General features: G+C 36.4%; 1 protein-coding gene across 9 annotated transcripts in view; it reads left to right on the top strand.

Annotated features, from left to right (window-relative positions):
• PTK2 (protein tyrosine kinase 2) overlaps positions 1–16,210 on the top strand; it is a 773,150-nt gene that overhangs the window by 414,979 nt on the left and 341,961 nt on the right. For all 9 annotated transcript variants that reach the window (XM_053715391.1, XM_053715387.1, XM_053715388.1 and 6 more), the window contains one exon: positions 7,252–7,331. In XM_053715391.1, the coding sequence (XP_053571366.1) occupies positions 7,252–7,331 (80 nt within the window). The remainder of the gene's footprint in view (positions 1–7,251; positions 7,332–16,210) is intronic.

Raw genomic sequence — 16,210 nt, 5'->3', positions numbered from 1 at the left:
ACATCATACTCCCCAACTGTCCCGATTTTCGCAGGTTGCTAGCCATCTGTCCCACATTGCCCCATGTATTTAAAAAAAAAAATTTTTTATTCGATTGTGCACATATCATAAGTGTATGATATATAGTGTGTGTATCTGTATGTGTAAGTGTATGCTATGTAGTGTGTGTATCTGCATGTATAAGTGTATGCTATGTAGTGTGTGTATCTGCATGTATAAGTGTATGCGATGTAGTGTGTGTATGTGTATCTGCATGTATAATTGTGTATCTGCATGTATAAGTGTATGCGATGTAGTGTGTGTGTGCGTATCTGCATGTATAAGTGTATGCTATGTATTGTGTGTGTGTATCTGCCTATATAAGTTTATGATATGTAGTGTGTGTGTCTGCATGTGTAAGTGTATGCAATGTAGTGTGTGTGTGTGTGTGTATATGCCTGTATAAGTGTATGCAATGTAGTGTGTGTGTATATGCATGTGTTATATACCTGTTAGATTCCTTGTGGAAAAGTAATGGTGTGTGGGTTAAGCAGGAGTAGGAAGGCTGTATACCTTCTGACCTCAGGTAATGATGACCTCTAACCCCTGGTAGTGATGACGTATACCCCTGGTGATAATACTAGCATGCCTTCAGTTTTATACGATGAGCAGTGCTAACACCAGGGTAACGAACAGTGGCAGCCTCAGACTGCCAGCTAATGTGCTTGCCAACCCCAGGACCCCATATTTGTTGTAGTGTGTGTGTCTATCTATATCTATATGTGTGTATGTGTGTGTATCTGCACGTATAAGTGTAAGCTGTGTAGTGTGTGTATCTGCATGTATAAGTGTATACTATGTAGTGTGTGCGTATGTGTAAGTGTATACTATGTACTGTGTGTATCTGCATGTATAAGTGTATGTTATGTAGTGTGTGTGTATCTGCATATATAAGTGTATGCTATGTAGTGTGTGTATCTGCATATATAAGTGTATGCTATGTAGTGTGTGTGTGTGTATCTGTATGTGTAAGTGTATGCTATGTAGTGTGTGTGTGCGTATCTGCATGTATAAGTGTATGCTATGTAGTGTGTGTGTATCTGCCTGTATAAGTGTATGATATGTAGTGTGTGTCTGCATATGTAAGTGTATGCAATGTAGTGTGTATGTATCTGCATGTGTAAGAGTATGCTATGTAGTGTATGTGTATCTGCATGTGTAAGTGTATGGTATGTAGTGTGTCTGTATGTGCATGTGTAAGTGTATACTATGTAGTGTGTGTGTGTATATCTGCATGTATAAGTGCAAGCTATGTAGTGTCTGTGTGTATATCTGCATGTATAAGTGTATGCTATGTAGTGTGTGTGTGCGTATCTGCATGTATAAGTGTATGCTATGTAGTGTGTGTGTATCTGTATGTATAAGTGTAAGCTATGTAGTGTATGTATCTGTATGTATAAGTATATGCCTGTATAAGTGTATGATCTGTAGTGTGTCTGCATTTGTAAGTGTATGTATCTGCATGTGTAAGTGTATGCTATGTAGTGTGTCTGCATTTGTAAGTGTATGTATCTGCATGTGTAAGTGTATGCTATGTAGTGTGTATGTATCTGCATGTGTAAGTGTATGCTATGTAGTGTGTGTGTATCTGCATGTGTAAGTGTATGCTATGTAGTGTGTGTGCATGTGTAAGTATGCTATGTAGTGCGTGTGCATGTGTAAGTGTATGGTATGTAGTGTGTATGTATGTGCATGTGTAAGTGTATAGTATGTAGTGTGTGTGTATCTGCATGTATAAGTGTATGCTATGTAGTGTGTGTGTATCTGCCTATATAAGTTTATGATATGTAGTGTGTGTCTCCATGTGTAAGTGTATGCAATGTAGTGTGTGTGTATATGCCTGTGTAAGTGTATGCAATGTAGTGTGTGTGTATATGCATGTGTAAGTGTATGCTATGTAGTGTGTGTGTATCTGCCTGTATAAGTGTATGATATGTAGTGTGTGTCAGCATGTGTAAGTGTATGCTATGTAGTGTGTGTCAGCATGTGTAAGTGTATGCTATGTAGTGTGTGTGTATCTGCATGTGTAAGTGTATCCTATGTAGTGTGTGTGTATCTGCCTGTATAAGTGTATGATATGTAGTGTGTGTCAGCATGTGTAAGTGTATGCTATGTAGTGTGTGTGTATCTGCATGTGTAAGTGTATGCTATGTAGTGTGTGTGTATCTGCATGTATAAGTGTATGCTATGTAGTGTGTGTGTATCTGCATGTATAAGTGTATGCTATGTAGTGTGTGTATCTGCATGTGTAAGTGTATGCTATGTAGTGTGTGTGTATCTGCATGTATAAGTGTATGCTATGTAGTGTGTGTGTATCTGCATGTATAAGTGTATGGTATGTAGTGTGTGTGTATCTGCATGTATAAGTGTATGCTATGTAGTGTGTGTATGTGTATCTGCATGTATAAGTGTATCCTATGTAGTGTGTGTGTATCTGCATGTGTAAGTGTATGCTATGTAGTGTGTTACTGTGCATTTTTGCTAACTTTAAAGTCCAGAATCTAGAATATTAATGAGAAAAGCAGAGAGCAGTTTTAAAGAATTTATTATTAAATGTCCAATTAAGATGAAAATATTTAGCACTGTCTCTGCAAAGGTTAATTAAATACAGAGCTCACATAGCCATACCTGTGGTTTGAGCTTGTGTTTGATTTGCTGGCTCCTATGCTTACATTTCTGCTTTTCAAAATAAAAATACCAAGACAACAAAGAAAAATTGATAATGTAAGTAAATTAGAAAGTTGTTTAAACTTGCATGCTGTATCTGAATCAAGAAGGTTTAATTTTGACTAGACTATCCCTTTAATTATGATTTTTATGTTTCTCAATAAACGGAAGGTTTTGAACCCGTTTCAGTACAGCACATTCATTACAGTTGCTGGGGTTCCCCACTTGCAATCTTGTTATTGGTCACAGCATACAGGCACCCATGTGCATGTGAGAAGGTTGTGTGCAATGAGTTAGGTAACTCATTTAGCAGGATCAGACAAGACTGGTTCTGTGGTTTGTTACCAGCGTTATGCTTCTACTGTGCTTATCCAGATGGTCCAATTCTGAATCATACTTTTCTCCATCTCCCCCTTTTTTTCTAGCTTTTGGCTAGTTTTTGCCACATATTTATGTTGCTGCGTTTTATAATGTTTGGCACTTGCAGTGTCTGTGTGGTGTTTTTACTCTGTATTGTAAACTTGTTATAAGGTGTTATTGTTTCTGTTGTGAATCAGTGGGCCAGCAGAGAGAGAGATTGGCTTGTTACATAATCAGCATGGTGTTCACAGCATGGTGTACTAGACACAGATGAATTTGCCAACGTTTCAAGCCAAGCTATCTGCTCCATCACCCCTGCTTGTCTTGTAAGCTGACCCTGCTGAGAGGGCCATATTATTCAACAGATTTTCTATCATGAATATGAAAGATCAAAGGTTAAACATTTTAATTTATTTTTATTTTTTGCTGGTTAAAGGGACAGTAAACACTAAATAAATGTTAGATAGAATGAAGCATTTAAAGAAAATATTAGTCTGAGAATAACATGTAAATTGATTTTTGAAAGTTTACTTAGTTGTTTTATTGAGAAAAGAAAAGTTTTAGTTTCTAAAAGCAATGAATGCTGCCATGTTGAAACTTAGGTTTTTCTCTCTGCTTTGGCCAATTATAAATATGTCATTGTGCAGCCAATGACTGTGGAGTATAACTGTTCTGCACTTCCACTTCTCACAGGAACTGAAAAGCAAATAATTGTCAAAATTAAATTACAGGAAAAGGTGACATAATAAATTATGAAACCTTATTGTAAAGTGTATGTGTATGTGTGTGTGTGTATGTATGTATGTATATATATATATATATATATATATATATATATATATATATATATATATACATACACACTCGCATACAGTTTATCATTTTATATTTCCATCTCAAAGTGTTTAATGTTCCTTTAAGGCTTAGTAAAAGCTTTCTATACAACTAATACCCAGGTATCTGTTTCACACTAGCCTGATAGGCCAACAACTTCAGAAAAAAACACAGACGTATTCATTCTTAAAAATAAATAATTCAATTAAAAAAGAATATATATATATATATATTATGTGACATTACCTGTGTCACCCATTTCTTCTTAAAGAAACAGTAAATTCAAAATAAAACTTTCATGATTCAGATAGAGCATCCAGTTCTAAACAGTTTTCCAATTTACATCAATGTTACCATTTACATTTATTATCTATAATATGCTTTGTTTTTTTGTATCCTTTCTTGAAAAGCATACCTAGATAGGGTCAGAGCAGCAATACACTACTGTGTGCTAGCTGCGCATATATATACCCCTTGTTATTGGCTCACCAAATGTGTTCTGCTACCTCCTAGAAGTGCATTGCTGCTTTTCATGAAAGGATAACAAGAGAATGAAGCACATTTGATAACGGGAGAAAATTGGAAAGTTGTTTTTCAAATTGTTTGCTCTGGTTTAATGTCCCTTTAATGAGAGATCTGCTCATCTGATTTGAAGATGATTATCTGTTTCAGATTTTACGTTTTTGGGATGTGGGTTTTAAGAGTTAGAAGAAAAAGCTAAACTGTATGAAAGCAAATATAAGTATCAGGAAGAGTGCTCATTACAGCGTTCTTTGTGCTTTTCTGTCACATGCGAGGATTGAATGAACTTTTCCCTGTATTATTTAATTGGTGTACAACAAAATGTTTCTACACTGTTGTTTTTAATGTTGTGCTGAGTGTTAGAATAGTGTGATGTACATAATAACTGACTTCCTCACTCTCTGTGGAATGGGGACTTTTAAAGGGACAGTCAACACCAGGATTTTTGTTGTTTTAAAAGATAGATAATCCCTTTATTACCCATTCCCCAGTTTTGCATAACCAACACAGTTATATTAATATACTTTTTACCTCTGTGATTGTATCTAAGCATCTTCTGATAGCCCCCTGATCACATGACATTTTATTTATTATCTAATGACTTTCATTTTAGCCAATTAGTGCAGTGTCTGCCACAATCCATGGGTGTGATCACAATGTTATCTATATGGTTTACATGAACTAGCTCTCCCCTGTTGTGAAAAGCAAATAAAAAAGCATGTGATAAGAGGCGGCCTTCAAGGGCTTAGAAATTATCATATGAGCCTTCCTAGGTTTAGCTTTCAACTAAGAATACCAAAAGAACAAAGCAAAATTGGTGATAAAAGTAAATTGAAAAGTTGTTTAAAATTACATGCACTATTTGAATCATGAAGGTTTTTTATTACATGATTGTCCCTTTAAGTTTTAGAGGGTGGTGGTCAAGCCAGGGGAATAAGGGAACATTACAGTCTCCCATACAGTTTTGTTTAAAGGGACAGTCTACACCAGACTAGTTATTGTTTTAAAAGATAGATCATCCCTTTATTACCCATTCTCTAGTTTTGCATAACCAACACAGTTATATTAATACACTTTTTACCTCTGTGATTATCTTGTATCTAAGTCTCTAAACACCAAAATGTTATTGTTTAACCCCTCAACAACCAGCGCCATACCCTGTATAACGCTGGTCATTATGCCCTTACGGACAGCGGTGGGACCGATAGTTGGTGGGTGTGGGAGCGTAAGGAGGGAAGCGGGTGGGCGGCCCATCGCTGGAGGAGGGTGGGAGTGGGCGAGACTGCTACGCCACACTACAGGGGAAAAATTAAAACAAACTCCAGCTGAGTAATTGAGGGGGAAGGAGGGAGGACAGTCAATGAGGGGAATCATAGTGGGATAATTTGAAGAAAAGGGATCTGGGGGTTTGGGTATTGAGGGGGGGGGGGGCAGCTACACTACAGAAAAATTGTTTTATTTATATATATATATATATATATATATATTTATATTTATATATTTATTTATTTTTTTAAATTGCCTACTTTGCAGCAAACTGGGTACTGGCAGACAGCTGCCAGTACCTAAGATGACCGCAAATAGGTAGAGGGGGGAGGGTTAGAGAGCTGTTTGGGGGGGATCAGGGCGGTTGGGAGATAAGGGGGGGATACTAGCCTGCAGTAAATATATAATTTTAAAAAAATAAAAGATCCCAGAGAAGCATTTACAACCATTTATTTCATGATTGCACAAACTGACTGTCAATCATTTCAGTGAGAAACCTAAAATTGTGAAAAAGTTAACGATTTTTAGTTGATCGCATTTGGCAGTGAAATGGTGGCATGAAATATACCAAAATGGTATAGAGATCAATATAGATCAATACTTTGGGGTGTCTACTAAAAAAATATGTATAGTTTTATAGGTAAAAAAAAAGGCTCTATTTTATGTAGTGATGGGAAAAATGCTAAAAATGCTTTGGTCTTTTGGAGAAGTTTTTGTCTGAAGTGCCCGATCCTTAAGGGGTTAAAAAGATAGATAATCCCTTTATTACCCATTCCCCAGTTTTGCATAAGCAACACTGTTATATCAATACATGTTTTACCTCTGTGATTACCTTGTATCTTATGTGATTACCTTGTCCCACTTATCTCAGATCTTTTGACAGACTTGCATTTCAGGCAATTAGTGCTGACTCTTAAATAACTACTGGAGAGAGCACAATGTTATCTGTATGGCACACATAAACAAACAGTACATGTTATTAGCTATTCACAGCCAGACTGTGAGATAAGAGGTGGGCTGCAGAGTCTTAGAAATAAGCTTATAAGCCTACCTAGGTTTAGCCCTTAACAAAATATACCAAGAGGAAAAAAAGCTAATTTGATGATAAAAGTAAATAGGAAATTTGTTTAAAATTACATGCCCTTTCTGAATCTGTCCCTTTACTGTACCTTTAAGCTGGAGAGGATTTGTCTAAATAAGGAAGGACACTGAGTGTTTAAAAATAAGTTTTGGAAGTGAAAGTTTGTTACATAATGTATTCTCATCTGTCTTTTATCTAACAACTAATATGCGGTAACTAACTATGTCACCATATTCTTATTAGCTATATTGAAGATTTATATTATATATATTTCTATAATAAAATATATCTATAATAGCTAAATACTTTATTGGCATCAGTATTTTAGTAGCATACATCAAGTTAGCATAAAGTATTAGGAACATCACAAAGAGAATTTTGCTTTTGAAATATGTAGCGTTCTTGTCTGCTCAGTGCAATGTTGTTTCACAATGTCAGTATAATGATCTTACATTGTATACACATTATTCTTTGTCTTCCAGGTGAAAAATGACTACATGTCCGAAATTGCTGACCACGTGGACCAGGAAATTGCACTAAAGCTGGGGTGCCTTGAAATTAGGTAAGTGACTGGCCAATTATATCTAAAGAAACAGCTTTCCTAATGATTCTTTTGCCAAATGCTAAAACTGGGGTATATTTGCAACCTATGTAGATATGGTTTGATATTTTTTTAATTTTTTTGTCTAAATCCAGAAATATCAACTATTTATTCACCAAGAAAAGTGGTAGGGTTGCATGGGGCTCCCCTAATCTATTGTCTGACATAAAACACTAATGCATTTAATACTCTACATCTAACAAATTCCAAATAAATGATAAAACTATTGTACATCAGGTGGCACACAGGTAAGTTGTAGGTTGATAAAAAGCAAGTTAGTTAGCTGTATGTTATTCTGTAGCAAAAGACGGATAGATATTGTGCAAAATAGAGGCTGATGTTTTGTTATGGGCATAAACAGGGTTATCATATGTTATCAGAATATTCAGTAACGGATCCCTGTGCCATCTCTGTGTTTGGAGCAGCTGAAGAATACTATGATGTTTGTGCTGTAGTATGGTTTGGGGATGGAAGAGTTAGTATTTGTTGTATGGGTAAAAGAGAAAGGTGTGAGTCTCTGATTTTGAAGATTAAACAGCCTATAATACCTGAAACTTTTTACTGTTACTTATTTCAATCATTTTCAAAACTCCCCTTACACCTTTAGAGTGATAAGCAAGAGAACACTACAGATAGGTATATTTAATTTATGAATTTAATTTCTTTTTAAAGGGACATGAAAGTCAGATATAAAATGCCATGATTCAGACAGAGCATGTGCGTTGCCATTTCTTCAACAAAGGATACAGAGAGAATACAATTTACTTTTGTGACAACCGGGTTAAGCAACCATGCACCAGTTACTTGTTTGGCACAAAAAGGGTTAACAGACCCTATTCACTTTAACCAATCTGTCACAGTCTAGCCACTCCAGGCAAGCCTGTGACTTGGTTCAGTGGGTACAAGGGATAACAACACCCTCTAGTCTATCCTAGACTTAGAAAAAAATGTCTAAACTCCCCTTTAATGCCACCCACACTAAACTATCTCTAAGCTGCCACCACTTAAGATTTATTATATGGGAAATCTTAAAGGGACACTGAACCTAAATATTTTCTTTTGTTATTCAGATAGAGCATGCAATTTTAAGCAACTTTCTAATTTACTCCTATTATCAAACATTCTTCATTCTGTTGGTATCTTTATTTGAAATGCAAGAATGTAAGTTTAGATGCCGGCCCTTTTTTGGTGAACAAACTGGGTTGTTCTTGCTGATTGGTGGATAAATTCATCCACCAATAAAAAAGTGCTGTCCAAAGTACTGAACCAAGAAAAACCTTGGATGCATTCTTTTTCAAATAAAGATAACAAGAGAACGAAGAAAAATTTGGGTTCAGTGTCCCTTTAAGGAACCGAGACTAACAAATTTAATCCCAGAATACAATTTAGCAAAAAATAATCTAAAATTACAGTATAAATATTACCAGTCTATTTCAGTAACGTGGTTCAAATATTAGACAAAGGCAAAAGCTTAATAAATGAATGATTTATTATGCAAAAACGATGCACAGTGCATTATTAATAAAAAGATGTTAACAAATATAATTATACACAAGCAAGCAGTTTTAAAAATAAAAAGGATAAATAACAGAAACCTTTTACTTTCCTAGCTTAGGTATCTGCGCCAGGGATATTGGCAGAAAAAGATGGTCACTCACTTTGTTGATACACAGCCTCCCATGTAGAATGAACAACTTGTATTGTTAGACACAACATTTTATACCTGTTTCTCTGATATCAAATTGCTTTACCCAACGTCATTCCAGAGGGGCTAGGAAACCCCTCTCTTTTTACATTTCAGCAACACATTTCTTCTGAGAAAAAACAAAAACAAAAACAAATGTTTTTAGCACACAAGCTAAAGAAAATTAACCCATTAGCATCTAAATCATGAGGTATTCATGACAACTTATATTATCTAATTTGATTCACTGTTGATTAAAATTGTATTCTCTAACTGAATCACGAAAAAAACATTTGGGGTTTCATTTCCCTTTAAACAGTTATATTCAAACAGTGCAATCATACAATGCTTTAAGCTTAGAATATTGTGCAGTTTAATTAATAAATTGTATCTTCTGCTTTAAAGGGATATAAAACCCAAACATTTTATTTAGTAATTCAGACAGAGCATACCATTTCTTTCATGTAATTGGCAAGAGTCCATGAGCTAGTGACGTATGGGCTATACAATCCTACCAGGAGGGGAAAAGTTTCCCAAACCTCAAAATGCCTATAAATACACCCCTCACCACACCCACAATTCAGTTTTACAAACTTTGCCTCCTATGGAGGTGGTGAAGTAAGTTTGTGCTAAGATTTCTACGTTGATATGCGCTTCTCAGCATTTTGAAGCCCTATTCCTCTCAGAGTACAGTGAATGTCAGAGGGATGTGAAGGGAGTATCACCTTTTGAATGCAACGGTTTTCCTCACGGGAGATCTATTTCATAGGTTCTCTGTTATCGGTCGTAGAGATTCATCTCCTACCTCCCTTTTCAGATCGACTATATACTCTTATATTCCATTACCTCTACTGATAACCGTTTCACTACTGGTTTGGCTATCTGCTATATGTGGATGGTTGTCTTTTGGTAAGTATGTTTTTATTACTTAAGACACTCTCGGCTATGGTTTGACACTTTATGTATTTATATAAAGTTCTAAATATATGTATTGTACTTATATTTCCTAAAGTAAAGGGTAGGGAAAAGATGGGACAAAAAGAGGGGTTTGTAGCACTTGCATTCCTATTAAAGTGACACCATGTATCTAAACAGTGGATAGAGTTATAATGATGGGTAATAAAAACAATAGAAGTTTATTTGGTCAATTTAAAAAATTGGTGGGGATCACACATTCCCCTACTCACAATACCGTGCAAAGATAGATAGTAGGATAAAAACAACCTAATAAGCTAAGCCAAGGAACGTACTAAAGCCCTGCGGTATAAGCCCCCCTGTATTCCTGGCCGATAGCTGGATACGTCGGCTTCAGGTGACAGGAACAAAACCCCAAGGCAGATAATTGGTACGTGTGGCTGGATAAAAGGACAGGTAGAATCCCTAAGTTACAAGGGACCTCGTGGGTTCAAAGAACCCCTAAACAAACGCGTTTCGGCCGTGGAGCCGGCCTTTCTTAATGTTTACTGAAAAATTGTCAAGCCGAATGACCGAGAGCGGCTTCTATTTGTATCCCACCCATGTTTCCGTTAGCCAATCTGAAACCTTTCCTTGACACACCCCTGTAATATACCAATCAGGGTGTTGTGTCACACAAACCCGCCTCCCTTGTATTAAGCATAATATATCACAAAAGGTCCGTGTCTGTAGTTCGACCAATTATTACTATGTTGTAGGTACATATTCATAGATAGAAGAATCGAAAAATCGAAATAATAAATTCACCTAAGATCATTCCTGCACTTGTATATATATTCTCCACGATAATCCGTAGTGTGTTAGAGATAGAGGTATCAACCTGATATCTTATTCCTGATTGGTTTAGCAAAAAGACCGGTCGTCATTTCATTGGTAGGGGTGTGTAAGTTAACGCCCTATTATATAAACGGCTCCTGTTTTAACTATCCAGTCCTACAAGTGTAGATTGGCTAACGGAAATATGGGTGGGATACAAATAGAAGCCGCTCTCGGTCATTCGGCTTGACAATTTTTCAGTAAACATTGAGAAAGGCCGGCTCCACGGCCAAAACGCGTTTGTTTAGGGGTTCTTTGAACCCACGAGGTCCCTTGTAAATTAGGGATTCTACCTGTCCTTTTATCCAGCCACACGTACCAATTCTCTGCCTTGGGGTTTTGCTCCTGTCACCTGAAGCCGACGTATCCAGCTATCGGCCAGGAATACAGGGGGCTTATACCGCAGGGCTTTGGTACGTTCCTTGGCTTAGCTTATTAGGTTGTTTTTATCCTACTATCTATCTTTGCACGGTATTGTGTGTAGGGGAATGTGTGATCCCCACCAATTTTTTAAATTGACCAAATAAACTTCTATTGTTTTTATTACCCATCATTATAACTCTATCCACTGTTTAGATACATGGTGTCACTTTAATAGGAATGTGAGTGCTACAAACCCCTCTTTTTGTCCCATCTTTTCCCTACCCTTTACTGTAGTTAAAGCATCAGGGGCAGCACCAAGGTTATTTAATACCTTTTGTAATTGCTAATTTAACAAGCACTGTGCCAGTTTTTTGCTCTCTATTTTCTAATTGTACTTATATTTGCCATGATTCAGGTTTCAGTATATTTCCTTTTGCAGACTGTCGGTTTCATATCTGGCAAATGCATTTTTTAGGAAAATGTATTTCTTACCTGGGGTATAGTCTTTTTTTCAATTGACTATCATTTTAAATTCGCGGGCAGAATTAGGCTCGCGAGGGCACAAAATGCCAAACTATATTGCGTCATTTTTTTTTTACCGCAAAGTTGTATTGTGTTCTATGACGCAAATTAGTCATTTCCGGAGTCTTTGTCGACGCTGAGTACTTTCACAAAGTTGCGTCTTCAATGATGCAAGTGTGTCATTTCCGGATGTTGTTAGCGCCAAAACATTTTCTCTGTTTGTGCGTCATACTTGCCGCCAAATATTTTCATTATTTAAACCCCATTCCTATATGCCTCTTTCCTTTTTTCTCTATCAGAGGGCTATGCTGATTGTATTTTTTTCCCATTCCTGAAACTGCCATATAAGGAAATTGATAATTTTGCTTTATATGTTGTTTTTTCTCTTACATTTGCAAGATGTCTCAATCTGATCCTGTCTCAGAAAACACTGTTGGAATCCTGCTGACTGATAACAGTTCTACCAAAGCTAAGTACATTTGTTGTAATCTTATGGAGATTATATCTCCAGCTGTGGTTTGTAATAAGTTGTCATGATAAACTTTTACATGCAGAGAATGTGTCCATCAGTAATAGTACATTGCCTGTTGCTGTTCTTTTAACATCTAATGTACAAGATATACCTGTGAATTTATAAGAATTTATTGCTGATTCTATTCAGAAGGCTTTGTCTGCCATCCCGCCTTCTAATAAACGTTAAAGGTCCTTTAAAACTTCTCATAAAGTTGATGAAATTTCAAATGACGGACAACATACTGAATTATCCTCCTCTGATGAGGATCTATCTGATTCAGAAGATCCTTCCTCAGATATTGACACTGACAAATCTACTTATTTATTTAAAATGGAGTACATTCGTTCTTTGTTGAAGAGGTGTTGATTATATTGGATATTGAGGAGACTAGTCTTCTTGATATGAAAGCTAGTAAACGACTTTAAATTCTATTTATAAACCTCCTGTGGTTATTTCAGAGGTTTTTCCAGTTCCTGATGCTATTTCTGATATGATTTCTAAGGAATGGAATAGGCCGGGTACTTCTTTTATTCCTTCTTTAAGTTTTTAAAAATTGTATCCTTTGCCAGCAGTTAGATTGGGAAAAGATCCCCAAAGTTGATGGGGCTATCTCTACTTTTGCTAAACGTACTACTATTCCTACGGAAGATAGTACTTCTTTTAAAGATCCTTTAGATAGTAAACTTGAATCTTATCTAAGGAAAGCTTATTTATTTTCAGGTCTTCTTCTTAGGCCTGCAATTTATTTGGCTGATGTTGCAGCTGCTTCAACTTTTTGGTGGAAACTTTAGCGCAACAAGTATCGAATCATGATTTGTCTAGCATTGTTAACTTAATTAAACATGCTAATAATTTAATTTGTGATGCCATTTTTTTATATCATCAAAATTGATGTTAAATCTCTGTCTTTAGCTATTTTAGCTAGAAGAGATTTGTGGCTTAAATCTTGGAATGCTGATATGACTTCTAAGTCCAGATTGCTATCTCTTTCTTTCCAAGGTAATAAATTATTTGGTTCACAGTTGGATTCAATAATTTCAACTGTCACTGTGGGGAAGGGAGTTTTTTGCCTCAGGATAAAGATCTAAGGGTAAATCTAAAGCTTCTAACCATTTTCGTTCTTAAATAAGGAACAGAAATCTAATTCTTCCCCCAAGGAATCTGTTTCCAATTGGAAGCCTTCTTTAAATTGGAATAAATCCAATCCATTTAAGAGATCAAAGTCAGCCCCCAAGTCCGCATGAAGGTGCGGCCCTTATTCCAGCTCAGATGGTAGGGGGCAGATTAAGATTTCTTTCATGTAATTGGCAAGAGTCCATGAGCTAGTGACATATGGGATATACAATCCTACCAGGAGGGGCAAAGTTTCCCAAACCTCAAAATGCCTATACATACTCCCCTCACCACACCCACAATTCAGTTTTACAAACTTTGCCTCCTATGGAGGTGGTGAAGTAAGTTTGTGCTAAGATTTCTACGTTGATATGCGCTTCTCAGCATTGTTGAAGCCAGATTCCTCTCAGAGTACAGCGAATGTCAGAGGGGCGTGAAGGGAGTATCACTTATTGATTTTGATGATTTCCCTAACGGGGTTCTATTTCATAGGTTCTCTGTTATCGGTCGTAGAGATTCATCTCTTACCTCCCTTTTCAGATCGACGATATACTCTCAATTTACCATTACCTCTACTAATAACTGTTTTAGTACTGGTTTGGCCATCTGCTATATGTGGATGGGTGTCTTTTGGTAAGTATGTTTTCATTACTTAAGACACTCTCAGCTATGGTTTGGCACTTTATGCATTTATATAAAGTTCTAAATATATGTATTGTACTTATATTTGCCATGAGTTAGGTTCATGTATTTCATTTTGCAGACTGTCAGTTTCATATTTGGGGAATGTAAACATTTTTAAGAAATGTATTTCTTAACTGGGGTTTAGTCTTTTTTCAATTGACTACTTCTTACAATTGTGGGTATTAGGCCAGCGGGTGCGTCAAATGCTAGACTTTATTGCGTCATTCTTGGCGCGAGAAATTTTTGGTGCAAAAAAATACGTTTATGACGCAACTTCGTCATTTCTGGCGTCCTACGTGACGCCGAGACCTTTCACACGGCGGAGTCATTAGTAATGTGCATGATATACCTGTAAATTTTAAGGAATTTGTTTCTGATTCTATTATGAAGGCTTTGTCTGCATTTACACTTTCTAATAAACATAAAAGGTCTTTTAAAACTTCTCATTTAGCTGATGAAATTTCAAATGACCAACAACATAATAATTTATCCTCTTCTGATGAGGATCTATTTGATTCAGAAGATCCTTCCTCAGACATTGACACTGACAAATCTACTTATTTATTTAAAATAGAGTATATGCGTTCTTTATTAAAAGAAGTGTTAATTACTTTGGATATTGAGGTAACTAGTCCTATTGACGTTCAGTCTAATAAACGTTTAAATGTTGTTTTTAAACCTCATGTGGTTTCTCATGGGGTTTTTCCCATTCCTGAGGCTATTTCTGATATGATTTCTAGGGAATGGAATAAGCCAGGTACTACTTTTATTCCTTCTTCAAGGTTTAAATAATTGTATCTTTTACCAGCAAAATCTATAGAGTTTTGGGAAAAATCCCCAAAGTTGATGGGGCTATTTCTACTCTTGCTAAACGTACCACTATTCCTATGGAAGATAGCACTTCCTTTAAGGATCCTTTAGATAGGAAGCTTAAATCTTATCTAAGGAAGGCCTATTTATATTCAGGTCATATTCTTAGACCTGCTATTTCTTTGGCTGATGTTGCGGCTGCATCAACTTTCTGGTTGGAAAATTTAGCACAACATGAATTGGATTCTGACATATCTAGTGTTGTTCGCTTACTGCAACATGCTAATCATTTTATTTGTGATGCCATTTTTGATATTATCAAAATTGATGTTAGATCCATGTCTTTAGCTGTATTAGCTAGAAGAGCTTTGTGGCTTAAGTCTTGGAATGCTGATATGACATCTAAATCTAGATTACTATCTCTTTCTTTCCAAGGTAATAATTTATTTGTTTCTCAGTTGAATTCTATTATTTCAACTATCACTGAGGGAAAAGGAGTTGTTTTTTTGCCTCAGGATAAGAAAGCTAAGGGTAAATCTAAGGCTTCTAACCGTTTTCGTTCCTTTCGTCAGAATAAGGAACACAAACTCAATCCTCCCCCCAAGGAATCTGCTTCCAATTGGAAGCCTTCCTCAAATTGGAATACATCCAAGCCATTTAGGAAACCAAAGTCAGCCCCTAAGTCTGCATGAAGGTGCGGCCCTCATTCCAGCTCAGCTGGTAGGGGACAGATTAAGGTTTTTCAAGGATTTTTGGATAAAATCTGTCCAAAACCATTGGATTCAGAGCATTGTCTCTCAAGGGTATCGAATAGGATTCAGAGTAAGATTTTTTCTCTCACGCATCCCTGTAAATCCAGTAAAAGCTCAGGCTTTTCTGAAGTGTGTTTCAGACCTGGAGTCTTCAGGGGTAATCTTGCCAGTTCCTCCTCAGGAACAAGGTCTGGGGTGTTATTCAAACCTATTCATTGTACCAAAGAAAGAAAATTTATTCAGACCAGTTCTGGATCTAAAAATTTTGAATCGTTATGTAAGAGTACCAACTTTCAAGATGGTGACTATAAGTACTATTCTGCCTTTTTGTTCAGCGAGGACATTATATGTCCACAATAGACTTGCAGGATGCATACCTTCATATTCCGATTCATCCAGAACACTATCCGTTTCTGAGATTCTCTTTTCTAGACAAGCATTACCAATTTGTTGCTCTTCCATTTGGCCTAGCAACAGCTCCAAGAATCTTTTCAAAGGTTCTGGGTGCCCTACTATCTGTAATCAGAGAACAGGGTATTGCGGTTTTTCCTTATTTGGACGATATCTTGGTACTAACTCAGTCTTTACATACTGCAGAATCTCACAC

The sequence above is a fragment of the Bombina bombina genome, chromosome 5, assembly GCF_027579735.1.
Source record: "Bombina bombina isolate aBomBom1 chromosome 5, aBomBom1.pri, whole genome shotgun sequence".
Classification (NCBI taxonomy): Eukaryota; Metazoa; Chordata; class Amphibia; order Anura; family Bombinatoridae; genus Bombina; species Bombina bombina.
The sequence above is the reverse complement of the archived record's forward strand: the minus strand, read 5'-3'. Positions and strand labels throughout refer to the sequence as shown.